Consider the following 27,439-nt stretch of genomic DNA (forward strand, 5'->3'; position numbering starts at 1 on the left):
TGGACATCAGCTCTCAAAATTTACAGTGTACATTAGACTACATCTTATTTTTCTTTCCATATCTACCACTTCCTTTAAAGGTTCCATTTCAGGGATCTGTTTCTTTCTTAGTCAGAATTAAGACCTAGAATAACGTCCCCTACCAAGTTCCTCTATCATTTGAAAAATGAAACTATTGAAGCAAAATGAATTTTTAAGTCACTTTGCATTTACCAGAGAACTCCACGTTGTTCATATAAGGTCTGTCACTTATCTGGATCAGCTTTGTGATCTATTTCAAGGAACCTATCATTTATGAGTTCTGGGTGGGTGATCAGTTGGATACTCTGCACAGCTGTATTTTTGTTTCTCTTTTTGTTGTTTGCCTTTTTTTTTTTTGGAGGGGGAAGGTAGGGTAATTGGGGTTAAGTGACTTGCCCAAGGTCACACGGCTAGTTTTTGTGTTGTGTCTGAGGCCACATTTGAATTCAGGTCTTCCTGAATCCAGGGCCAGCGCACCACCTAGCCGCCCCATTTTTGTTTTTCCTTGTTGTCACTCAAATGTTTTCCACTGTGCTTTCTGAATCAGGTTCATTAATTTTCTCATGTATATATATTTCCTAGATAAATACTATCCCCTTTTATCTAAACTCTTTGGGAGTACATAGAGCTTTCCATTGCTTTATTCCAGTCAAGATTTATGTATCTCCCAAGTTTCAGTAAGGTGCTTTATCTATCTACATTAAAGTTTTTAATTCTCTTTATTACTTATGACCTGTGTAAATCAGATCCCATAAGAAAATAAAGGTCAAGGCCATTCTTCAATAAATGGTCAAATAATATGAAAAGCATTCTTAGAATAAAAGTCATCAACTGCCACATAAAAAAATGTCCCAAATCAGTTATTACAAATTATATTAACTCTAAGGTTCCACCTCACATCAGAGTAACAAAAATGGAGGGGAAAAAATGCACCACTGTTGGAAGCTGTGAATTAAGTAAGCCATTGTAGAAGTAATTTGGAGCTATATCCAAAATGGCATCAAATTGTGTGTATCTTTTGACCCAGTCATAACACTTTTGTTCTATCGTTTTTTCAGTTGTGCCTGACTCTTCTCGATCCCATTTAGGGTTTTCTTGGCAAAGGTTTGCAATGTCCTTCTCTAGCTCATTTTATAGATGAGGAAACTGAGAGAAACTGAGGCTTACAGTCACACAGGTATTAAATGAGGCTGGATTTGGACTTAGAAAGATGAATCTTCTTGACCCCAGGCCTGGCACTCTAGCCACTGTACTACCTAGTTAAACTGCCCAGCTGTACTACTACTAGGTATAAAACCCCAAAAACATTAAAGAGGAAAAAGACCACACTGCACAAAAAACAAATTATATTTATAGCAATACTTTTTGACAAAGAAATAAATTGGAAACAAATTAGGAATTAGGAAATGCTGAATATGTGATGGCACAGGAATGTAATGGAAAGGTAATTCACTTACAAGAGGGATGGATTCAGAAAATGCTGGAAAAATATATATGAACTGATGCAGAGTGAAGTGGGCAGGACTAGAAAAATATATACACTAATTGCATTGTAAACAAACTATGAAAAATATAAGACTGCTAATCTATGCAATGACCAATCATGACTTCAAAGGATTCAAGATAGATAATGCTTCCCATTTCTTTCATCTGAAGGGACAGATTGGGGATTTGAAGTGAAGCATGTTTTCAGACATAGGTACTGTGTCATGTTTTGTTTGATTGTATTTATCATAAAAGTAGAATAGGGCTTTTATTTTTTATAAGAGAGCTTTTTAGGGGAATAGGAGGTTGTGACAGTGACACAAAAAAAGAGTAAAAGGGGAGACAAACAGCAATGCTGGAACTTATGTGCTTTTTTTTAAAAAAAGTTTTACATAATAGACATTTACAATATTTTTCTCTTCTTTGTATATGGAAATGTTCATATTCATTGAGGTTAATAAGTGATTTCTAAAGACATAAACTTCAAGGAACATTTCAAGTTATTTCTTTTTTTTTTTTTTAAAAGCAATCAGGGTTAAGTAACTTGCTCAAGGTTACACAGCCAGTTATTTCTGGGTGTGGTGCTGAGTATCTAAGCCCAGATTTGATCCAGGTCATCCTGACACTGGAGCCGGTGCTCTTACTCGCTGAGCCACCTGGCCGCCCCTAAGCAATTGGGGTTAAGTAACTTCCTCAAGGTTACATGGCCAGGTGTTTCTGGGTGAGTGCTAAGCTAAGTGTCTGAACCCGGGATTCGATCTCCAGGTCTTCTCAACACTGGAGCTGGTGCTCTTACTCGCTGTGCTACCTGGCTGCCCCCAAGTTATTTCTTATTAGAACTTTGTTGTAATGAATACTTTCCAATTAATCAACCACTGACTGTTGCTTGGGATGTTTTTATTATTAGATATTTGTTGCAACAGAATTTAATCTGTAGCTTATTCATTCAGTGATTTTTAACAAAAAGTTATCTAGTTATACTAACATGCCCATTCTTTTTGACCCACAGCGATATATACCCCAAAAAGTCATAGACAGAAAGGTCTCACAAATATCAAAATATGCATTGCCACACTTGTTCTGGAAACAAAGAACTGAAAACAAAGTAGGTACCCATTAATTGGGGAATAACTAAACTGTAGTACATGAATGTAATGGAAACAACAAATATGAAGAATTCAAAAAACATGGAAAAAACTTATGAACTGATACTTACTTGCAGAATGAAGCAAGTAGAACCAGGAAAACAATATACATGCCAACAATATAAATGGAAAAGAACAATGAAATAAAAATGTTATGTAATGACTGAGTTTTCAACTCAAGTCAAGAGCTGAAAAAACACACTTCCCTTCCCTCATCTAAAATTGAAAAGGATGTGTAAAAAAAATTGTCTATATTATGACAGGGAACGTAGTTGGTTTTGCTGAACTAACTATCCTATCTTTTCTTAATCTTTGTTATAAAAGACTTTTTGGGCAGAAGGGAAAAGGCTATATTTAAAAATGGATGTGTTTTAAAAACAAAAGACGTGGGTTTTTTTTTCCATGTTGTCCACTTATGACAGTGAAACTGATATCCCTCATCCTAAGAGTGAAGCTGTTCCTGCTTTCTATCTCTTGACCCTACACACCTCAACTTTCATCTACAAGAACCAACTTAAGTGAGGATTTTAAAATGAAGTGCAGATTGCACTTTAAAAAGTTAATACACAATTACATTATATTCTAATCCCTAAAATGAAAAGAGCTGCCTTTCTAAAGAATGTGCTGCCTCCAACTGTCATTCAGTTACTTAAAAATAGCAGCAGCTGAAGCTATCAGCAAAGTTGGCAGCATCATTGTGGATATTAAATGACAATTTGTGCCATACTTGGTAACCATTTTCTGCAATGCACTGCCATAATTAAGTTATCAATATAGTAATTCTGACACAACATCTATGTAAGTTCCTACCTCTAACATTTTTATAAAGGTGAAATACAAAATAATGACCAAGCCAGCTTTTCAAAGGTAAATGCCAAATGTTTTAAAAGAGCAAGCAATTTATAGTCCAAGGAGGGGCAAAGGGAAGAAATAGGACTAGGCAGCCTTCCCCAATGCCTGAGTGCTGACTCACGCTCTCTCTCTCTCTATATATATATATGAAGAGCTTTTTTTTTTTAAAGCACTGGTTGACAACTTTTGATCCCAAGTTCCTGGAAGCTAGTGGGTTTGAAACAGGTATGGGTGACCCAAATAGTTCTGGAGAAAATAAAAGAAAAATGAAAAACTAAAAAATCATGAAAATACATTTTTTAATTTTCAGGAATATACAAAAGCAAAACAAATTTATTTTTTAAAGTATGAAGTATCACATCTATAGCCTATTTCTAGTTATAATTACTTCTTATTTTAGAGCAACATTTGCCTTTGCTTATAGACAATACAGCAGCAGGTGATAACAACTATCATTTCAAGCAAGCTGTGATTGCTTACATTTCAAATACAAACAAATGCAGTATGTCTCAAATCACATCTCAGGTAGTTCAACCTAAAATGTATAGACAACTGAACAGTAAATTTGATGTAAAAAAAACCAATATAAAAATCACAATACAAGAAAAATACAGAAGATTTTTATAGGGCATACACTCAGAACTTGTGTTTACATAATGACAAACTAGAATCTATTAATCAGTGTCATCCTTGTGATCAGCAACCAAGGGAATGATGAAGGGAAAAAAACTGTTACTACCTTTTCAAGAACCTTAGAGTTGGAAGGGACCTCAAAAGTCAACTAATCTAAACCCAGACCTGAATACGAATTCCCTCTCCAACCTCCCTGATAAGTAAGCATCCTGAGAAATGGTCATCTAACTTCTACTTTCAGACTTCCAGTGATGGAAAACTCACTACCCTGCAAGACAGCCCATTCTACTTTCAGACAATTTTAATCATTAGGAAATTTTCCCTTATACCAACATTAACTTTAACCAGAAGAGTTTTAATTTCAGTCTACTTTCAAGCTGACTATTGCATCAAATATTCTATTAGCAATCTTATATTTGGTTGAAATTATCCAGATAAGATAGTGTTTGTCTTCAATACTAAATATTTCCTTAAGATAAAATATCAAACTAGTTATAATTATGTATACACTGTTCCTTGAAACTAAATCATAGTAGAGTACATTATTTGAATAGATAAGTCATGCAAATACACTCACCCAATTTTAGGTTGATGATTTAAAATAGCTTTAATTCTTCAGTGATTAATTACTAGAGTGTTTACTTTTAAACTGTGAAATTAAATCCAATTCTATTACTTGGAGTGAAGGAAATATTAGCATGGATTATCATGAAATACAGGGAACTGAGTTATGCATTGACTAGGTTTTAAATTTAAGCCATAAGTTAACTATATCATTTGCATATCTTGCCAATTGAGTACTTTACTGACAAGGTAAAACGACAGGCAAAAAATTCTTATTTCAAAAAACTGGACTCAGAGTGGAAATAACAGCAAAATTTCACACCTACTTTACCTTGTTTTGTTCTCTAATAAGGACAGTTAATTCCAATCTCTATTATGAATTCCCAATAAATCAACAAATAACTTCACACAATAGGATAGGGTAGTGGAAAATACTCCCTTCACAAATATTAAAGGATGCTAGATTGAGTCCTATCTAGGGAAAACGGTCCTTTCCAAACATACTTTAATATACTGTAGTCCCTTTCAGAGTTGAGGTTTATATAGGCTGGTCTAAGGAGACATGAAGTAAGAAATTATTTTTAAAACCATTTTCTATAATTTTATATCATTTTGGGGGTTATCTGATCATTTCCAAACTCAATGTTTGTATAATTCTTCCCAAATTCAGAATCCCATTCCAGACATCACACTATGGAATGACCTAGCATTCATGTTTTTTAAAAAACTCTACATTTGAGACCAAATGCCAATTAAATCCAATTTTCCAAACTCTGAACAGATTCTCTTGATACTGTTTAATATGCCCTATTTATATCCCAACTTACTGCCTAAGTGATAGTTCTAAAAATACTCATTTTTCCAATTTCCTTTTTTTTTTTCTAAAATCTCCCTTATTCCTTAATTTCATTCTTTCCCTAAAAACATTTGTTGGCCTGTTTTCCCATTCAAGTTCTGAGCTTCCATTTTGGAAAATACTTTCAGAGAAAGTACATCAACATGACTATAGATCTTCCTCACAGCCAACAAAACTTACTTCAAAGCAAATCCCATTCTCTTCAAGGTTTTGCATGATAGCTCTGTTCTCACATATAAAAAAGGATAGGCCAAGTTGAAAAATATTGATGAGGAAGGGGAACTATGATCATGCTGAGCACTATGGTATACTTAGTGGAAAATAGAGTTGGGAATCTCAGCTACCTATTAAGTTTCAAGCTAGTAAAACCTGGAGGCACCAAAAATTTGTTCCATATTTGGGGATCTTCTGACTCTACACTAGTAGATACCCAAGCTTTCTTCACTTTCTTCCTTCAACTGTGTTTTTACATACTTACCTAATAGGTCAGTAGCTAATCTAAACAATAAATGTATGTAGAAATATATAAACGTGACAAACCCAAAGGATTTTTAGTAGTAGTCTTAAGACAAAATGAGGAAGGCAAACCATCTTTAAGGTCCTCCCACTTCACTTAACCCCATTCCTCATTCTCCTATTATCCCATCTTACCTAGTTCTATCCTCCACTACAAGGTCCCTTATTTATTCTTGCTTAAACTGTTAAAAGCTAATACTTTAGCTGTTAGTTAAGCAGAGACTTCCCTACAGAGGTATTGGCATTTTGATAAAGTTCAGTAAACTGAAGGATTGAAGGGAGTAAGCTATCTCCTATTCCTTCTCACTTAGAACACTAGATAGGTTAGATTCTCCAACTGTTACTGCCAGAAAACTCCCCAAATGCTCATATCACTTTGGATTGCAAAGGTGTGAAAAGCATAATTCTAACACAATTTAGAAGAGCTACTAGCCCTAACCTAATACATGATGCACTCCAGTCTGAAAATACATAAAGTTCTAGGCTTCATATCAAACAAATTACTTTCCTACTTCGTTCTTATTTAAGACGTTTGAAATTCTTTTATATAGTTTATTTAAAGTAAGGGATCACTGAAAGCTATCCTCAAAAAGTATTAATCTACTTTATTTCAAAGAGGTAGTTATAATGTTAAATTGGCAGCATTTGGCATTCTTAAAATTTTAAGAGTAATTTAAGTATCTAGATTTTAAAAGTTATCAGTGGCCCAGCATGCATGTCTTTTTCCAATAATTATTCAAGCTCTCAACACTTGTCATTACTAAATGATGAACATTGTTTTAAAAATGGTCTGACAAATATGTCTATTGAAGTCCGCTTTCAACTGTCAAACAAGTTTAGTCCAAATTTGGCAATGTGGTTGAGATGAAGTAGCAGCCTGCAATTTTTCCCATACAAAATAAATGTTTGTTGAAGTCAAATGGGAATATTATTTCCATGTCTCATATACACATATATGTATGTTTGATATCAGTATTTGGAGACCTTTCTCTTAAGGAAAGGCACTCAATTCTTTTGCCTCAAGTATTTTATAGAGAACTAAAACACCTCGCAGGAAACAACTGATATGTGTTTATGAGACTTTGGGAGAAGAATCGATGTCTTCAATACATAAGGTTCTATAAACATGATCAATTAGCTGTACATTATTGGGGAAGATGTCAAGAATGTCACCAGTTCTCCAGATCAAGGAAGGTAGAAGTTCCATTTTGGAACTAAAGGAATTTCCAGGGACCATCAAAGTTCTGTAAGAATGAGAAAACCTGCTGTTGCAAATCAATTTCCAGGGCTCTTCTTTTGAGTACAAGGTAGGAGAGATAAAGGTCCCCCCTTTCTTGAGCTCTTCATCCTCAATAATGTGGATAACTCATCACACAATCAAAAATCACCACAGAGGTTGTCACTGGATATGTTGGCATGAATAAACAAAGGTTTCTGCCAGGGTCCATAGATGACTAATTTTAAAATTACAACTCAAATTACTAAAAACAAAACTAAAATAACTCAATGATAGCTGGTAGAAAACAAGAATATTTAATACTCAGTGTTCAAGGATATGCACACTAGCAAATACACTCTCAAGACTTGATAAGCACTACTTCATAATTCATATTTTTAAACATTTACTCCAGAATTATGACCCAGGAGCAAAAAGTTTATTTACTCTGTAGACAATACTGTTCAAAATGCTCAGAAGCATTTATTTGGTCTTTTTTTAAACATATGGCAAAATGATTTGTCAGAAATATATTTATTCAGGGAAACAAAGATATCAAAGAAAATATTTGGAATAATTTCCAACAAGTTATAGGTAATTAGTATCCACATCAACATAGACTTCTTAAATGTGTGGTTTCATAATTTAAAAAAATGAATATTCCACAAATTCTACCAAGAGTTAGTCAATATACTTAATTACTTTGATTTCCCTTAGTACAACAAATGAAAATTACATATGAATAATTTTAAAGTTTAAGATATTATCTCTAATTATCCCAAGTGTATATCCAGGTCCAAGAGCCGAGTCTTCTTTGAGTTGTCTGAGACCCTTTTTATGAAATGTCCCAAGAGCACTGAAACCAGAATTTTTAATGCATATATATATGTGTGTGTGTATATATATACTCACATATATACTGCATACACAAACATACATACACACACATACTCTGGAAAGCAGAGAGTCGTCTCATTGTCCATCAAAAACTCAATGGTAAGACTGCAAGAAAAAAAAGGGGGGAGGTGTCAAAGTCTAGATTTTGTTTAAGTTAGTGTTATCAATATTTCCACTTTTGGTGGCTTAAAAAAATGTACGATAATGGACTTACTCTATATATTGACAATTAACAAGTGGGATCAAACACCAATATTAATGAGAAGAATTCAATGACTAGGATTTTCCTTTCTTTTGGGGGGGAGTAACTGGGGATGGGGTGGAGGTATGAAGTCTGAAATGATCTAACAGTAGTATTTGGTGGGCCATTTCCCAAAGACTAAGTTTTCTAGCGAGAAAAACACTACTATGTGTGCATATAAAACATTCCTTGTATGAAGTCCATGAAAGGCAGTATGGTGGGTATGGTGACCAGGACTATCACCTTGGAGTTATGAAGATATGGGCTCTCCATTTGACAGAAATAGCTACATGACAGAGTAACTGTCATAACTTCTCAGGGTCAACAGATAAGTAGCTGACCACAGTATAAATAACTAAAATCCAATCTTCTACAGGAATCAAAAACTTTCTTAATTCTAGTGTCTTCCTTCTTTTCATCATCTATCTATCCTCTATATAGCTTATACATATTTGGCAATCGTCTCCCCATCAACTGTGAGCTCACTGAGGGCAAATACTGTCTTTTGCCTCTTTTTATATCCCCTCAGCCCTGAGAACAGTGCCTGGCATATAGTAGGCACTTAATAAATGTCTTCTAACAGATGAAATACAGATACAGGCCATTGCTATCTTCTTCCTCCCTCCATGCTATTTTGGCCTTGCTTCCAATTAAATGCTTTTAATAAAAAGTATTTTGATTTTTCTTAGTCTATTTTCCTTTTAGTTAAACTGTTAACAAGAGAAAGGTAGCACTTGCCCCAAGAGTTGGAAACTCCTCACTAGGTACTTGATACCTAGAAGCCTCCCCTCTCTAGTTCTATAGTGGAAGAGTAACAATACAGTACAGAGTTCCAGTCATAATATTCTACCTCCTGCCTCTCCTAACCCATCCCCCATAAATAATTCCAGGATTCTTAAATATTGCCCACCCTAAATTCCATCAATGTCTGGAGAGAAAGTAATCTTCAACTACTTCCTTGTAACTATCACAAAATATTAAGTTAAATACTCACATGGTGACCACCAGGCATTGGTGGAGCACCAGTAGGTCCAGAAGGCACTTGAAAAGGATTATTAGGAGTAAGATAGAGTCCTGGTGCAGGATATGATCCCATAGGTGCAGGGAACGGAGCTGGTGCTGGTGGTCCCCATGCTCCAGGTGGGACAGCTCCCCATGGAATAGGTGGTGCTGTCGTTGGTGCTTGGGGAGGAGTAGGATATGGCCCTGCAGATGGATATGGCATATTAGGTGTAGGGTACTGCCCTCCCATTCCTGGTGTCCATGGTCCAGAAGACATGGATCCCCATGGCCCTAGGGGACCAGCTGTAGCTGGATCTGTGGGTGTACCATATGGTCTTGGAAGCTCTGGAAAAGGCATATTTGGTGTAGGATATGGCCCTGTAGGGCCAGGACCTGGCACAGATGGAGTTGGATAAGGACCACCAGGTGGAGGACAAGACGGTCCAGAGGGAGGAAAGGGTGCTGGTGGTCCAGGGGGTGGTCCAGCAGGCACTGAAGGATATATTCCTGTGGGTGTAGGTCCAAAAGGCACACTGGAGGGTGATGCACTTGGTGGAAGTCCAGATGGCACAGAAGGTGGAGCACTTGGGTTATTCCAAGGAGTGGAACCTGGCCAGGCTTGTGGTGGCTGACCAGGTTTTGTACCGCTCACAGTGGAATTTTTTGCAGGTGATTGTTCTGGTAGAGCATCTGCCAACTAGAAAACAAAGCAAAGCTGTTTTTGGAATCTTTTTCGATAGATAAATACAACAACAACAAAAATCCCATCAACTAATAACTTGCACATGGCATCTTCTAAAGCTATAAGGTACTTACATTACTAGAATTATTTAAAAACACCACCATCACATTAAAAATCTTAACACAGTAGGTTACTTTTTTAAGTAAAACTTTCCCAGAGAAATCTTTTTTTTTTTTTGAGGGGGGAAGGTAGGGCAATTGGGGTTAAGTGACTTATCCAAAGTCACAGGGCTAGTGTGTGTGTGTGTGTGTGTGTGTGTGTGTGTGTGTGTGTGTGTTAAGTGTCTGAGGCCGAATTTGAACTCAGGTCCTCCTGACTCCAGGGCCAGTGCTCCATTCACTGCTCCACCCAACTGCCCCCTCGCCCCCAAGAAATCTTTTAGTTCTTTTTAACTTAAGACCAAAGAGTAATAAAACATCCTTTTGAAAATGCTTAGATGACTCCAACATCATTATTATGTACATTTTTAAAGAAGCTCAATTAATTAATCACTCAAAAAAATGATATAAAAAATAAATAAACTTACTGAAAATTCATCAGACATTTTCCTGAAAAACAAAAGAAAAATATTTTAGGGACAATTCTTAGATTAGAGCAGAATTTTTATGAGAGGTCAGTTTTGCTTTATAAATATGATTTGCTTATTGTAAGAACTATGTTCTTAAAATTTCAAGATGAGGTCTTAGAGAATATGAAATGAGATCTATTAAATTATGTTATCATTTGTATCTTTACCATTTCAAAACACCAAAGATGTCCGTCCAGTTCTAAAATTTTACAAATGAGAACATCTTCAGTGTTAAGGAGGTTGGTCTAAATGACTCAGAAGTTCCCTTCAAATTCAAAATGATCTTGTGATGTCTGATGCTTACCTAAGCATACTTATTCAGTCACCCAAATTTCAAGGCATTTTTTTACATTAAGATAACAGAATAAAAACCAATTCACAACAAATAGACATTTTCAGTAAAGACAAAAAACTGAACAGGAACAGAACCATCTAGGTCCCACTTAAATACTACAGAAAAGATTTTATTAAGAGCACTAAACTAAATAATGACCAAGAAATCCAAAGAAAAACCACATTGTTTGTATACCCATCAAACCCATATTTGCAGCAAGGGTTAGCCAGAAGAGAAAGAATAAACATTTATTAAGTGCCTTCTCTGTGCTAGGCCCTTCACAAACATCTCATTTGCTATTCAATATACCCTGTGAGGTAGAAGCTGTAAGGAAGGGATCCAGATAGAAAAGATGGGGTGAGTGTGGTATTTTGAAGTCTTCTAATATAGACCAACAACATTATAAGGACACCTGGACAGCCTGCAGCACTGAATATCAGAAAGTCAGAAGAATGGAGGGCTCTAAAGAGAAAGCCAGTCACATACTCTGATATGGGAGGATAGGAGCCTTGAGGATTGGGAGAGCCGAGGCAGGTAGAAGAGGCAGAGTAGCTGCAATGCCCTAGGGTCTCACAAAGTTTCAGGGGAGCTAACTTGAGCTTTGGAAAATCTGGAAATACACGAAGGCAAGAAAAATGCCAGTACCCTTTGAACCCAAAATCTAGTGGAATTATAAGAAGTCAGTGGCAGTAACTCAGGTAATACAGATCAAGAACAAATTGGGCCCCAAAATCCTATCCAAAGGTTCAGGAGCATATGGCTTCTACCCCGACACAAAGTCCCAATTCAGGAAGGATAGACATATAAATAGAAGATACAAAGAAATTTTATAATTATAGGACACAAATCCAGAAGGAAAAAATAGCTCTAACTACAAGCAAGGCCTCAGATAAAAGAATGGAAGAAATGAAATGAGACTTAAGGGGAAAAAAGAATATTATAAACTAAATAACAATTCTAGGGTTAAGAATGGAAAGGAAAATAAACCTCTTAATACAGCAGAGGATACACCCTAAAAATTAAAGTGTACCAAAGATGAAATCCACAACTCCACAGACAACTGGAAACACCAAGACAAAATTAAAAGACTGAAAAAAGAAAACTTTTTTTGAATAATGTTTTATCTCCTATAGTGACCTGGAAACAGGTCAAAGTTTAAAAATCACTGGAGGGGAATGGTTTGGCAACCCAAGGCAGCCCTACCAGATGAAGGTCTCTTACAGAAGGTACCAGCTACCCACCCCATCCTATGTAGACACTGCTGTTTTTTGCCACTGCTGAGGTCAGCCCTAAGCTGCCTTATATCTATCCCAGGGGTGAATCAGGCTTAGTGAAGGGTTGGCTAGATTCTTAGACAATGGGACAGATTACAGCACTTCAATGGATGCAAAGCTCTGAGACCATTTAGACTACACAATATTTCCCCCAGATTTTAGATAATTCCTAAGTAGTAATTCACTTGACTAAGACAGTAGTGATAGACAGGGTCATTAAATCCATACTGATATCTTGGTACCAGGTCAACTGCCAAGACAGCTAATGATTTAGGGATATAGCTCCTAGAGGAGTTCTTGACCTGACAGGCCCATTATAATAGAAAGACTCATACAATATTCCCAGGGCTATTCCAGGAACCACACTCTTTTTCATAGAATGAGATGCTACACTCCAGAGGACCATATGCCTGGCTGATGTCAGGGAGACAATGCCATCATCACATAGCTCTCAGACCACTGGAAAACTCTTGAGCTTTTCCCAAATGATCTCCTCCAACAGTAAAAGTAACTCAGAAACAAGTTAATACAGGCTCTGAGTATCCAGTTTGCAAAAGAAATTACACAAAGAAAATCTACCTTACAACCAATTCCTTCACTGCAGTTGTACTGTACCATTTTAAAACTGCATGATCCTACATTCTGCTTGCAGGAAGAGCCTAAGTGGTGAAGGAAGAGCTTAAGTTTAAGATTTCACTTGGCAAATACCACCAAACGCCCTTCTATAAACACCTTTAGTAGTGACGGTCAACCACAAACCAGAAGACTTTCTGAAGCTTAAGAGTGTCACTTTAACTAGGGCTGTGGTAGTCTTACTATGAATGCAATTTGCATAAAAATAGTAAGTGGATATAAGAACCTCACCAAAAATTCCAACCCATAATATTAACGCAGTGAGTGCTGTTCATCCCCAAATCTAAAGTTGACACCTACATATGTGATTGTATCTATGTCTGATTATTTTATTCCTCAATCCTGATTACTTGATTTTTATACTTTTGAAACAATTTAGCATTTCCTTCATAATGAAATCAATTCTTTAAAGGTTTATTTAAGGTTCGTTCTGCCTTATAATGGATGCTGCAACGTTCTCTCCCAAGCCTGTCTCCACTATCAGTGTATTTTAAAGTAAATGCAGTGGAAACAGAAACCAGAGTTTTTGATTCTGCTTTGACTTGTGCCTCCAAAAACAAAGGATTGTTAAAATGGGGAAAAGAAAGTGAAAGTGGCTTAGAAGTGTTTCTTTAGTTATATTCATTTTTCTTTTTTAAGACACTTCGGTAGAAAAAATGTAGGCAAATGAGAAAAAAAACTGAGCAAGTTCCTCTGATAAAAGTTTCATTTCTAAGATAATATATAGGGACCTGATTAAAATCTCTTCAAATAAGAGCTATTCATTCCCTCAAGGAGCAGACGTATCTTATGGAGTTATTTATTGATTCCTGTTTGGTCCTGTCTAATTTTAAGGGAGTCATTACTCTGCTAAAGTTTAGCACAGGGGTAGGGAACCTGTGGCCTTCTAGGTCCTTGAGTGCAGTCTTTGGACCAAGTCCAAGTTTTGCAGAACAAATCCTTTCATTAAAGGGATCGGTTCTGTGAAATTTGGATTCAGTCAAAGGACTACACTTGAGGACCTAGAGGGCCACATGTGGCCTTGAGGCCACAGGTTCCCCAACCTTGGCATATTCTATATTATATAGTCTTTTATATATACTTATATAAATATATAAATTTTTATATAAATTAAATATATTATTTAAAATTAAAATTATATATAAAATTAAATATAAATTTTTATATATTTATATATATTTTATATATTATATAGTCTTTCTCATCCTTTCCTCAAGAAATCTCAGTTCCTTTCTTCTAGGATTTTGATAAGTAGTTAAAGAATATATGAACAAGTAGCTTTCTAAGGAAAAATTAAAGCTATCAATACCCATGTAAGAAAAATGCTTCAAGTCACTAATAATCAAAGAAATGCAAATTAAAACAATGCTGAGGTTTCACCTCACACCCAAGAGATCACCAAATTTGACCCAAAAAAAAAGCTTAAGGAATTTTGAGAAAAAAATCTATTAAAATACACTTCTGGTGCAACTGTGAACTGGTTTAATAATTCTAGAAAGCAATTTGGAACTATGTCCCAAGTTACTACCCTCTGACCCAATCACTATTTGGTCTATACTCTAAAAAAAAAAAATCAAAGAAAAGGACTCTTGTACAAAAATATTTATAGCAGTTTTTTGTGTTGACAAAGATCTGTTAACTAAAGAGGTCTCCATCAACTGGGGAGTAGTTAAGCAGACTACAGTATATCAATGTAATAAAACACAAGTGTTCTTTAAGAAATAAGGGAATGGGGCGGCTAGGTGGCACAGTGGCACCAGCCCTAGTGTCAGGACAACCTGATTTCAAATTTGGCCTCAGACACTTAATACAAAAACTAGCCCTGTGACCGTGGGCAAGTCACTTAACCCCAATTGCCCAAATTAACCCAAATTTGCCCAAAATGCCCCCCCCCAAAAGATAAGGGAATGAATTCGTAGAAAACTAGTATGAAATGATGCAAAATAAAGTGAGAAGAACTAAGACAACAATTTATACAATATCAACATTATTGTAAAGCCAAACAAGAACTCTATCAATGCAACGAATGACCAACCATGACTCCAGAGGACTCATGCTACCTACCTCCAAATGGAGGTGGTGGACTCAGGATGCAAGTGGAGATGCACTAACACAGGAAAAGAGAAACATATAGACAGGTAAAGAAAACTACAGTGTTCCTGTTTGTTGATAACACAAAACTGTTTATTTAGAAAATCCTAGGGAATAAGCAAATAAACTGAGACAATCACTAGCTTTAGTAATATGGTAGCAGGTTACAAAATAAAACTACTACAAAAAATAAAAACATTTATACATGGCAGTAATGAAATCCATGAGGGAAGAGAAAGGGAATTCCCATTCAAAAATAACAAAAGTCATAAAATACTGGAGTTAATCTGCCAAAACACACTATCAGTACAGATACTGGTCAAAGGACAGGAAGAGAAAGTTTTCAAAAAAAGAAATGAAGGATGTCAACAACTACATAAAAGAATTGGAAGACAGAAAAGTATGACACAGGCAATAACAATCTAAGAAATTCCATAGGAAACATTCAAGGAAATAAAAAGATCATCAATTGTATATATGCTTGCCTTGACTTACCTACTTTTGGAAATCAAATTTATTCTAAAAAATCTGATAGAAATTAAGGAGAAAATCCCATCCTTCAACTTCACCCCTGTGCTATAAATTAGTCCTATATTCATTAGTCAAGGGTCATTTTTAGGAATCAAGAAGCTAAAGTTCTACAAGTATCTTTCGGGAAAAGACATAAATTTTGTCAGCCTCCTTTCCCCCCCCTTCTTCCCCCCCCAGGTCAGAAAAAGCCAAACTCCAAAACATGGAGCACATCTGTGACTTCATTCTATAATGTCCAAATACTAACAGAAAAAGTTATCTTTAACAGTTTTATTTGAATATACGAAGTATGATAGTAATAAGTGTATGAAAGCATATTAAAAGCATTTAATGCTGAGTAAAGAAACTTTTTAGATACAGTCACTACAATATTTCTCAATATGTCTAAGAGACTCTCAAACTAGTTCTCATTCTGATCAACTTGGAAAAGGTAAAAAATTCACTGAGGGGATCCCATACTTTCTTCTTTGAGCTTTAAAGAGTCATTGTCTTTGACTGGAAAGAAAAAAAAAAGCAAGTATTATAATCAACTTGGTGTGCCAGCAGTGAAAGTCATGTGCTGGTTAAATATAACCCTTTGCATATTGACATCACAAAAGACTTCTGATACCTATCTGTTTAAAAAGCATGTTGTAAAATCACCAGCAAAAAAGTTACTCCCAAAAGCACCTAAGAATGGAAAATAGTAAACATTTACACTAGCTAAAATGTCAAATAACTCTTACAACTTTCCATGCAACCTAAATTTCCTGGGTATTGGAAAAATTGCTCTAACTCAATTCTAAAGACGGTGATCATCATGCTATTGTCAATATCATAAAAATTTAGGACAATGTGGATTTCTCCAGTTAGAACATCAACAATTCATGCTAGATGAATATTTGGATGAAGACATTTTTGAAAGTTATTAATTGACAAATGCCCACATTAGAAAGGCAGCATACAAGTATTTGAAAATAATTTATTTTAAGCATGCTCTTTATCAATCTCCTCCCTAAATTTAAAAAACTATTTTTATGGGTATCTTTGCTTTTAAATCACATTCATTCCTCCCCTTTTCTCTCTCCTCACCCGAGGGGATCCATTCCTTATAACCAATAATTTTTTTCAAAGAGAAAAAGTCAGCAAAACAATTAACATGCTGAAAAAAAAAATCTGACACTGTACCCTACCTTTGGAAAGGTAGGGTAGTGAAATTTTCTTCAAAATTCTTTAAAAAAAAAAAATTCTAACATCAAGTGAAGTAAACATTTCTATATGCAGCATAGACTGTTTTTCTTCTTCTGAAGTGTATTCTGACACACAAATGATACCGACACATCTGTGAAGTAGCCCAATGATTTCTAGAAAATAATTTCAATTTACACAAAAAAGTTCTTTTTAAAAAACATTTTTATCCACTGATACCAGTACTAAGCACGACCCCTTCCCCCCCCCACCAAAAATGGACAAAGCCAGAAGGAAAATCTCAAGTATGCAAAAAATATTTTTAATAGTTTTTGTATTAGGAAAATACTGGGAAGAAAGTGTGCGCTTCATCAATTCAGGGTTGATTGAACGAATTGTGGTATATGAATGTCATGGTATACATGGAAATCATAAGAAATGATAAATATGAATAATTTGGAAAAACTTGGAAAGATATACCACAAAGCAGAATGAGAATAGTTTATCTGATGACCACAGTAATGGAAAGGAAAAAAACTGAAAGATTTAATAATTCTGATCAAAGAAGTAACCAATGTGACTTCTTCCACTTGGCAGTTGGTTAACCTTACGTGCAAAATGAAGACTGGCACACTAATACATTGTTGGTAGAGGTGCAGTGAATTAGCTGTGAGTTGGTCTGCCCAATCTAGAAAGCAATTGGGAAATATTGCTCCCCAAATAGCTAAACTGTATATACCCTTTGAGACTCAGCTATACCACTAGCTACAAAGATGTGGATAGCAGATCTTTTGGTGGTGGCAACAAATTGGAAGTTGAGGGGAGGCTAGTCAACTGCCAAACAAATTATAAAGGGCAGCTAGGTGGTACAGTGGATAGAACACTGACCGGGGCCCTGAGTCAGGAAGACGTGAGTACAAATCCAGCCTCAAGACACTACCTATGAGATGTTGGACAAGTCACTTAACTCTATTTGTCTCAGCTTCCTCATCTGCAAAATGAGCTGGAAAAGAAAATGGCAAACCACTCTAGTATTCCTATCAAGAAAACCCCCAAAACGTATCACGAAGGGTGGGATATGACTGAAATAGCTAAAAAACAACAAATGGTAGTATAGGACTAAAATCTTACTATGTCACAAGAAATGAGGAAAGAAATGGTTTTTTTTTTGAACAAATAGTTGAATGAACTGATATAGCTGCCTAGAAATATACTGCCTATATAATGCCTAGAACCTGAGGAATAATCTTTCTATAGAATTCTATTCTATAGAGTAACAATACTATAAAGAAAAACTACTTAAAACTACTAAAAACAAAAAACCATGATCCTATCACTATTCCAGAAGTTTCATCACTATTCCAGTGATGAAACATGCTATGTACCTCACAGAGAGGTGATGCATTCAACGTATAGAATGAAAAAGATTTTTCAGATGTGGAAAACACAGAGGATTTGTTTTACTTGACTATGACTATTTGTATTTTAACAAAGGGTTTTATGGGGGCTTGCAGGGTAGGAGAGTCACTGTGCAGTGCTGGTTGGTATTTTTAAAAAAATCCTCATTATCTAAAAGAAAAAACTTCAATGAGTTAGAAAGACAATCCAAATTTCTTCTGAAACATACTATGTAACACATAACATTAAAAACTCCTGTTGCTCTAAGATTAGAGATGACAATCCAATCACCATTCTTTTAGTATTTTAACATACCAACAAATACACTTATTCACTTATGGGTATCCCAAAGCATCACCATAGCTCTGGTTTTCTTTTGTTTGGGGGCACAATTTTTACAGACCCTAAAACTTGAAAGAGATCTCAGAAATCATCTATTCCAACCCATAGTTAAAAAGAAATTCCTTACTACAGCATTAATCACTCCATCAACAAATATTTATGGGAGACAGCATCTATAACTGAAAGCCGTATGTCAAACACTATATCAAGCATGAGGCACACCAATACAAAACTGACAGTCTCTACCCTCAAAAATCTTGTATTTTACTGGGCATTATTTCATCACCTATCTCCCTGACTCCACAAAGGTTGGTCAACAAGCATTTATTAAATGCTATGTACCAAGAACCATACTAAATGCTGGGGCTTAAAAGAAAGGCAAAATTAGGTCCCTAACCTCAAAGAGCTTACATTTTAATAGAGGAGACAACATATAGGAACATACAAAGGTTAGGAGGTAGGGCATGAGAGACAGCTGGTGCCAAAAAAGAGATGGAAAATGGAATGTCAGGTTCAAAGCCAGTGTATCTGAATGGTAGAATATGTTGAAGTCAACTGATAAGACTGGAAAAACAGGAAGGGGTCAGAGCTTAATATGTCAAATAGAAGAGTTTATATTTGATCCTGGAGGGAACAGGGAGACACTGGAATTCAGTGGCAAGGGTGTGATATGGTCAGACCTATGCTTTAGAAAAATCACTGTGGCAGCTGAATTAAGTATGAATAGAGTGGACAGAAAGTTATTTCAATAGTCCAGACGAGGTGATTGAGGGCCTATTCTCCATGCTGGGATTGTATAATAATCTCTGGCCTTTGAGAATCCTTAGCTTCCTTTAAATTCAGCTGAGGAAGCACGAAGCATTTCCAAATCCTCTTGGCTATTAATGATCTCAAATTCCCTTGTATATACCATAGCATATACCTCTCAATATTCATGCCCTTTTAGTAGACTAAAAGCTCCTTGGAGAAAAGAATTTTTTGGGGGGGTGGAGGGGGAGGTCCCTAGCATCTAGAGAACCTAGATCTAAATCTCACTTCTGATGCTTACTTATTGTGTGACCTTAGGTAAGCCACTTAAACTCCCCGAGTCCCCAGTTTCTTCATTTGTAAAATGAAGGGGTTGGACTAGATGGCTTTTGAACCATCTTCCAGCTCTAGATCTGTGATCCTAGTAAGCATTTAAGAGAAGTCTGCTAAATTGCTTTTAATTGAATTATTTTGGCATTTTTTATTGTGCTTTCTTAGCGTTTTAATTTCATATTAAGCTATGTTCTATCTTCAACAGTATAGTTAATAATATTAAAATGAGAGCTCAAACTAAAATAGTCCTAAAGCAGTGTTGGTAATCTGAGGGCCATGAACTTTAAAAAATTTTTAACTACTCTATTTCATAAAATTGGTTTCCTTTGTAATCCTATGTATTTTATGCATTTAAAGACAGTATTCTGAAAAGGGGTCCAAAGGCTTCACCAGACTGACAAACAAGTCCACGACACAAAAATGGTTAAGAATTTCTTTCCAAAGCTTTTTTTGGGGTGGCAAAGAATTGGAAATCAAGGGGATGCCCATCAATTGGGGAATGGCTAAACAAGCTGTGGTATGTGAAAGTTATGGAAAACTATTGTGCTATAAGAAATGAGGACCAGACAGACTTCATAATAACCTGGAGTCTTATACAAACTGATGTTGAGTGAGAGGAGCAGGACCAGGAGAAATTTGGACACAATTACAGACACAACGTTATGTGTGATGACCAACTTTGACAGACTGACTGGGCTCTTCTCAGCAATGCAAGGTTGTTAGACAACTCCAAAAGACTCATGATAGAGATATCCATATCCAGATATAGAACTAGAGAGTTCGAATGCAGACTGAAGCAAACTACCTGCTCTTTTCTTTTTCTCGTTTTGTTTCCTCTTTCCCATTGTTCATTCCATTAGTTATGATCCTTCTTTACAACCTAATGTTTAATATGAAGGCATTTGCAGATCCTATGTTTGATTGCATGCCACCATGGGGGGGAGGTGAGGAGAAAATCTGAAACTCAAGGGACTGTGGAACTGAATCTTGTAAACTAAAAGTAAACAATTAAATTAATTAAAAAAAAACACATTGCAAAAAAAAATTCCTTTCTGAGAAGGAATCCAGAGAGAATTACTTTCCTCAGCCTAGAGAGGTTTTTAAATACAAAGTGGTATGTAGTACTCTTAAGGCACTAGTCCTCAATCTTCTGCAGCATCAAAACCTTTCACTTTAAAACAAAATTTGAGCTGAAACTTTATGACAGGATTTATAAAATGGCCTAAAAAACGTTACTTTAAAGCATAAAAAAAAAGGGAAAAAATTACTTTCAGATCCATTTTTATTCACACTCTAACCAAGGTATAGAAGCTGTTAATGAAATGGATGCAGTTGTTTGTTAACAGTGTTTTGTAATTAGGAACAGTATTGGATGGAGTAGTTCATCTCTGAAAGATGCTTTTATAATAATTGTCAGCAGTCTAGGGGACTGTTTCTATTCATCACATTTTCAATTAAACTTCATGAACATTTTTTAATTCATGTTTTTCTTTAGTAAATGCCTTTGTATTTTTTTTTTTGTTGTTGCTTTTTGGCAGGGGGAAGGCTGGGCAATTGGGATTAAGTGACTTGCCCAAGGTCACACAGCTACTAAGTGTTAAGTGTCTAAGGCCACATTTGAACTCAGGTCCTCCTGACTCCAGGGCTAGTGCTCTATTTATTCACTACGCCACCTAGCCGCCTTGGCCTTTGTAACTTTTAAGCATTTTTGTAAAAAGTGGTAACATAAGACATCCTATTCTGATATTTAGATTTCCAAATAGTAGACAGTTATTGTCAAGTTTGCATTGTTCTATATTTGGGTCAATGAAAATGATCAGTGCTTGTTTCACTCTCTGAGTTCTGACTATTAACACTTTTGTTTTCCTATCTGTTTAAGGTGGCTTCCTAATTTTGCTCAATTGTTCACAATGACCAATGGTGCTAAAATCTATAGAATACAAATAGACAAAAACTACTTTGGCAGTCAAGATACTGATAGAATATAAATGTCATAATAGTAAGCATTTACACAGAGCTTTAAGATTTACAAAGTATTTTGTATATATTATTTTATCCTCATAAAAACCCTAGAAGCTAGGTGCTATTATCCCCATTTTATAGATGTGGACACAAAGGCAGACAAGTTACATGACTTCCCCAGGCTCATACAGTTAATAAGTATCTGAAGCTGGATTTGCGTCAAAAGTTAGACATGATACTAACTGAAAAATCAGTTAGACCTAATACTAACTGAAAAACTAGTTTCATTTTTCACTATCTTCTAATTGTATGTACCTTGATACAAGATAGAATCATAAAGTTTTGTTTAATGTCACAACTTCTAATCTCCCTCACAGCTTTTATTCTTTACAGAATCCCAGAGTTCTGTGGAATACAGCTTGGGAAACATCAGTTTAGACAATGTTAATTTAAGAAACAGGCCTTGACCTTTGACCCAGAGGGTTGGTCAAAGATATAGTGATAAATAATAAAAAGAGAAATCCCATAAACACCAAAATATTTATGGCAGTACTCTTCAGATTATCAAAGAACTGGGAAGAAGGTGCCCAGCAATTAAGAAATGACTAAATTGTGGTACATGAATGTAACTGCCTTTTAAGAAAAGAATATCATGAACAGAGAAGCAAAGGGAGGCACATGACCTGATGAAAAGTGAAGTAGGCAAAACCAAGAAAATAACATATAAGACAATGGAACGAACAGCAAAGGAATCTGAATTCTGTTACATTATATAATGACCAAGTTTGGCCACAAAGAGTAAATATGAGAATGAACCTATCTCCCTTGGGGGGAGATTGAGAAAAGTTATGGGCATGGAACTATGCATGTAATATTAGGCTTGGCTGATGTGTTTAACAGTTCTGCTCACCCTTCTTTCTTACTCTTTGTTGTAAGGGATGACCTATGGGGGGAGAGCAGAGGAATATATTCGGAAGTTGCAGAAAAAGGTGACAATAAAAATTAAACACCATCATTGGCACCCATCAGCCACACAAACCAACATTCTAGTAAGAACATGGTTGAATGTTTATTGTGTACCAAAAGTCTTTGTACAGTTTCAGTCCCTTCAGCATATTAAAACTACACTACAACTTATGGTAAACACTGTATATCACTAACATTTTTATCTGTGCTCTATATACAAAGTTAAAAAGATCAATGATTAAAGTGTTTGAGAAACTGTAATTGCTAACTCTTAAATTCAAGGGAGGATAATAAAGAACTGCAAATTGTTTTCGCCTAGACTTTAAGACAGTCTCACAAATCGAGGGTACCAAAATACCACAGTACTTGTTGATGGCAATGGGTCATTAAATTATCTGAAGAGAAATTAAACTGGGAACAATTCAGAAAAAAAAAATTTAAACTGCTTCCCAGAATGACTCCTTTTCTCTTTATAACTGGCTAAAGAATCTGAGTGTGAGATGAATCTTCGTATCAGGAAGGGGATGGATAAAAGGAGGGCAAGGTAGCCATGATATGGAAAGGACACCACTCACCAGGCACCCAATCCCCCCATCCCCTCTCCCGGATAAAGAGGGATAAACAAAAGATACCTGAGAGTAAGGATAACGGGAGAAGCCAGAGGCAAGTTCGGTGGCGCGGCCAGGCCCCTTATCCAAAGGATTCTTGAAAGGGGAGAGGGGTGGGGAAATTACCTGCACAGGCCCTTCCGCCTAGACGTGCCTCTGACGTCACGAAGGCTAGATCGTCACCGCTCGTGACACCTCTCCCCCTCCCCCAAGTTTCTCTCAGCCCCGCCCCCGCCCCTCTCTCCTCACCCGCCTGGCCCCACAATTAATTCTCTTCCCCGCCCCACCTCCGCCGCGGGAGCAGGTCGGCCCCGACGTCCAACCGAAGTGCCGTCACCGACGACCGAGGGAAGAGAGAGGTGGCGGATGGAGTTCAGCCACTGCGCGCCTCCCGCCTTCGAGTGCAGGCAGCCCGGTCAGAAACGCGTCCCCGCGCCCCACCCCCACCTAGCTCCAGGGAGGCCTCACCAGACAGGATCGGACCCCAGACCGAGCGGCCAGAAGTGACGACGGCTGGAAGGAGGATCTGATGACGGAGGAGAAAAAAAAAGAAGGCGCGAGAAAGCAGAACCAGCAACGGGTAGCGGCGGCAGTGGCGGTGGCGGCGGCGGCGGCGGCGGCGGCGGCGGCGGCAGCGGCAGCGGCAGCGGCAGCAACAGCAACAGCAGCAGCAGCGGGAGCGCACGACTCCTCCCCCTCGGCCGGAAGAGGAAGCGGTCCGCAAGGCGCCGGCGCTGGCCCCGCCCCCTTCGCTTCACTAACTATTCTCCTTGCCACCCTTCCTCCCGGAGGCCTGCGGGAGGGGTTGGAAGCTAGGAGTCTGGGCAGTGCCGCAACTGCTCCAGCTCCCCAGCTTCGAGGCCGCCGAAAACGCGCGTGCGCCTGGCCTGGGGCCACCTGAGCCTTTGGTGGGGCTCTGACGACTACTGGCCTCCTCTGAGGGGTGGGGCTAGAGATTCCTGCCCTAATCAGGACAGTTTGCAAATCCAGTTTGGGCTATGCTGGAACTGGCTCCTACCGGCTTTTCAGAAAGCCATTGTTAAAATTTCTCTGTGCAACTATACCTTGAAAATCAGGGCTACACATCAGGTCTTAATTATGTTGTTTTGTTGATCGACTGGATTTAGGAAAGCTACAGAGAAAAATATTAACGCAAATTAAAAGTGTGCTTGAAGTACGATGGGGTTTTTTTGTTTGTTTTTGGAGAGCTGGTCAAATATTTAGCCGCTGTAAGGTCAAATAGGTTTAAGTCCTGGTACCCCTGAGCAAAGAGCTTGAACAGGTTCCCCCCTTCCTGTGGTTAATTGCAAAGTGAACTCATTGATCCCCAGAAGTGCTTCATTCAGAACCAGCTGGCCGTGGAAGGGGGGGGGGAGGGGAAGCTGGATTTAGGATTCGGGAAGAGCTGGGTTGAAATCTTGCTTCAGACACTAGCTATGTGACTTAACCTCTAAATTTCAGTTTCCTCATCAGTAAAATGAGAAATAATAATAGCACTTCAAATGAGGTAACCTAAGTCCAATGCTTCGAAAACCTTAAAGTGCTGAATAGATGCTAACCTCTGTATCTACATTCAGGACTCTTTCAACACTAACACCCTATTCCTCACTGAAGAGGCACATACCTAAATTTGGCAAATGGGTGTCCACAAAAGAAGTAGCAGTCCTTAAGATTCTTCTTCCTTAACCTCCCTTCTTCACTTATAAGGTGAGAAATTGTGCCCACATGTAAGATATGTTTGTGGGGATTATTTAAAAACAACCTTTCACTGTATCCCAAAGAGATCATAAAAACAGGAAAGGGACCTGCATGTACAAAAGTATTTATAGCAGCTCTTTTTGTGGTGATAAAGAATTGGAAATTGAGGGAATGTCCATCAAACTGGGAATGACTGAACAAGTTGTGGTATATGAATGTAATGGAATACTATTGTGGTTTACGAAATGATGAGCAGGTGGAATTCAGAAAAATCTGGAAAGATTTATATGAACTGATGTTGAGTAAAATGAGCAGAACCAGGAGAACATTGTACACAATAACAGCCACCTTGTATGATGACTGACTTAGATAGACTTAGCTCTTCTCAGAAATGCAAGGTTCCAAGACAACTCCAAAAGATGGAAAATGCTCTCTACATCCAGAGAAAGAACTTTGGAGTCTGAATGCAGATGGAAGCATACTATTTGCTCTCCTTTTCTTTTGTTGTTTTGTTTCTTCTTGTGATTCCACCCATTAGTTCTAATTCTTTACATCATGACTAATGTGAAAATATGTTTAATATGAATGTATAAGTAGAGCTATATCAGATTGCACACCTTCTTGGAGAGGGGGAGGAAAGAGGGAGAAAAATTTAAAACTCAAAATCTTATGGAAGAGAACACTGAAGACTAAAAATAAATTATTTTTAAAATTTTTAAAAATAAAAACAACCTTTCAGAAGATGGCATGGGTAGTTATTTCCTGAGGTCTGGTCCAATAGTCAGAGACTAGAAAGGTTGTACCTGTATCCTCAGCACTTAGCTAAAGGTAGGATCTGTAAGCCAAGAAGGTAGGCAATCTCTCCTTCAGTGTCCAAGATGGGTATCTGAGTAGAATTTTATCCATCTGCTAATCCTCAAATACCAAATAAGTGCCACTATTGAAAGAAAATTTCAGGCCTTCGCCCTAATGAATCAGACAAACCCAGGAAAATGAAAAAAAGGAAAAAAAAGAATTTTATTACAGCACAGGAGGTAAACACATTGTGCAATCCAGGTGCCAATTTCAAACCTCCCTGCTGCTTTTATAGACAACTTTTTGAAATAAAAGCAAGACAATCTTGGTAGATACATATTTCCAAAAGAGAATGGGATGAAAGCACACCTGATGACTAGCATGTAATACAAAGGACAAGGAGATCGGATCAAAGTATATATCTCCTTTCTCCAAGAGAGCTCTTCCAACAGACTGACACATACCAGGAAGACAAGCAAGACTGGAATCAATGGGGTCACTCAAACTGACTCAGCAAGATCTGGAGTCAGAAAGACCTAAATTCACATTTGATCTCAGACAGTTATTTGCTATGTGATCCTGGGCAGGTCAATTATATTCTCTCTGTCTCAGTTTCCTCATCTGTAAAATGGAGATAATAGAACTTCCTAAGTTTATTGTGAGGACAAAATGAGAGAATATTTGTGAAGCTCTTTGCAAACTTTAAACCACCATATAATAATAATTGTTATTGGAGAAGGTAACCCTTATCCTATATGCACCAGCTTAGCCTATTTCCAACAAATGCTAGTTATATAAAATACCATCATAAATAATAAATAATCAACAAAGCACTGGTCCTGGAGTCAAAAGGACCGGAGTTCAAATATGACCTCAGACACTTGACACACTTACTAGCTGTGTGACCTTGGGCAAGTCATTTACCCCCAATTGCCTTGCCTTCCCCCCTCCCAAAAAAATTAAAAACAAGTAAATAATTAGCAACCCATTTATCCAAGTAAAACGGCAAAAAAAAATTCTGTAGATTAAACTATACCAGTAAATACACAAAAGTATAGACTGTTCTCACTTAGATGGTTCAGCAGACTTTCCACTCCGCTTTGAGGTTCTGCATGGCCCTGCCCCTTGAAGCCCAAGTGACTCTAGTGCCTGAGTGCAGGGCCCCCTTGCTGCCAGGAGTCTGAAACAAGGCAGTCTGGGGTCCTACTGCTGGCTGTGAGTCATATTTACCTAATGCAAATTTATGTTAAGAACAAACTATTTGTAAAGCAGTTCTTCAGCTGGGAGTAAGAGAAGATCTTAGTTCAACTAGAAGAGAATGATCACACCCAGGGAATGTCCTATCTCAGAAGTCACCAAGTGCTTAGCACAGTGCCCATACAGTTGATGATTAATTATTTAATTATTATTTAATGACTTGACTTGTAAGCCCTAGAGGTCAAGAATCATGATGGGACTGGCATCTCTTGTCCACAACTGGAGGACTGCATCTGCTATTCAAAGACTTTCATTTTTCAGAATCTCTCTGAGGCATGTCTAGAACCAACCCACATATATCCACAACTTTTTGCTCAGCATTCTCTCAGTCATCAGGAGTCATGTCTCCCACTGAAGCATGCAAAACCCCCAGGCTTGAGTGGAAGCTGTCACATGTAAAATGAGAGACGGCCACTGAATTCCCTTTCAGGTCTAAATCTATGATTCTATTGCATTACGTGGCTTTCCCCTCTTCCCTCTCCAGTATTTAAAGCCAAAATTCCCACAGATCATGTGGGAACTTGAGCAGCCAGCTTCTAGCTATGTATCACTTTGACTGCTGAGC

General features: G+C 37.2%; 1 protein-coding gene across 2 annotated transcripts; it reads right to left on the reverse strand.

Annotated features, from left to right (window-relative positions):
- Positions 1-3,785: 3,785 nt before the first annotated feature.
- MAPK1IP1L (mitogen-activated protein kinase 1 interacting protein 1 like) lies at positions 3,786-23,734 on the reverse strand. Of its 2 annotated transcripts, none has more exons than XM_069082328.1 (4): positions 23,593-23,734; positions 10,697-10,718; positions 9,421-10,125; positions 3,786-8,290 (listed from the first exon to the last, which is right to left on the reverse strand). In XM_069082328.1, exons 2-4 carry the CDS (start codon positions 10,712-10,714, stop codon positions 8,279-8,281), a joined length of 735 nt encoding a protein of 244 aa, XP_068938429.1. In that variant the 5' UTR covers positions 10,715-10,718; positions 23,593-23,734; the 3' UTR covers positions 3,786-8,278. The 2 variants fall into 2 exon arrangements, with proteins under 2 accessions (XP_068938429.1, XP_068938430.1); XM_069082329.1 differs by lacking the exon at positions 23,593-23,734 and adding an exon at positions 23,412-23,585.
- Between the last annotated feature and the right edge of the window lie 3,705 nt (positions 23,735-27,439).

This window comes from Petaurus breviceps, unplaced genomic scaffold (genome assembly GCF_028583685.1).
Source record: "Petaurus breviceps papuanus isolate PSGF00001 unplaced genomic scaffold, PetGlider_PUasm1.0 164, whole genome shotgun sequence".
In the NCBI taxonomy this organism is placed as follows: domain Eukaryota; kingdom Metazoa; phylum Chordata; class Mammalia; order Diprotodontia; family Petauridae; genus Petaurus; species Petaurus breviceps.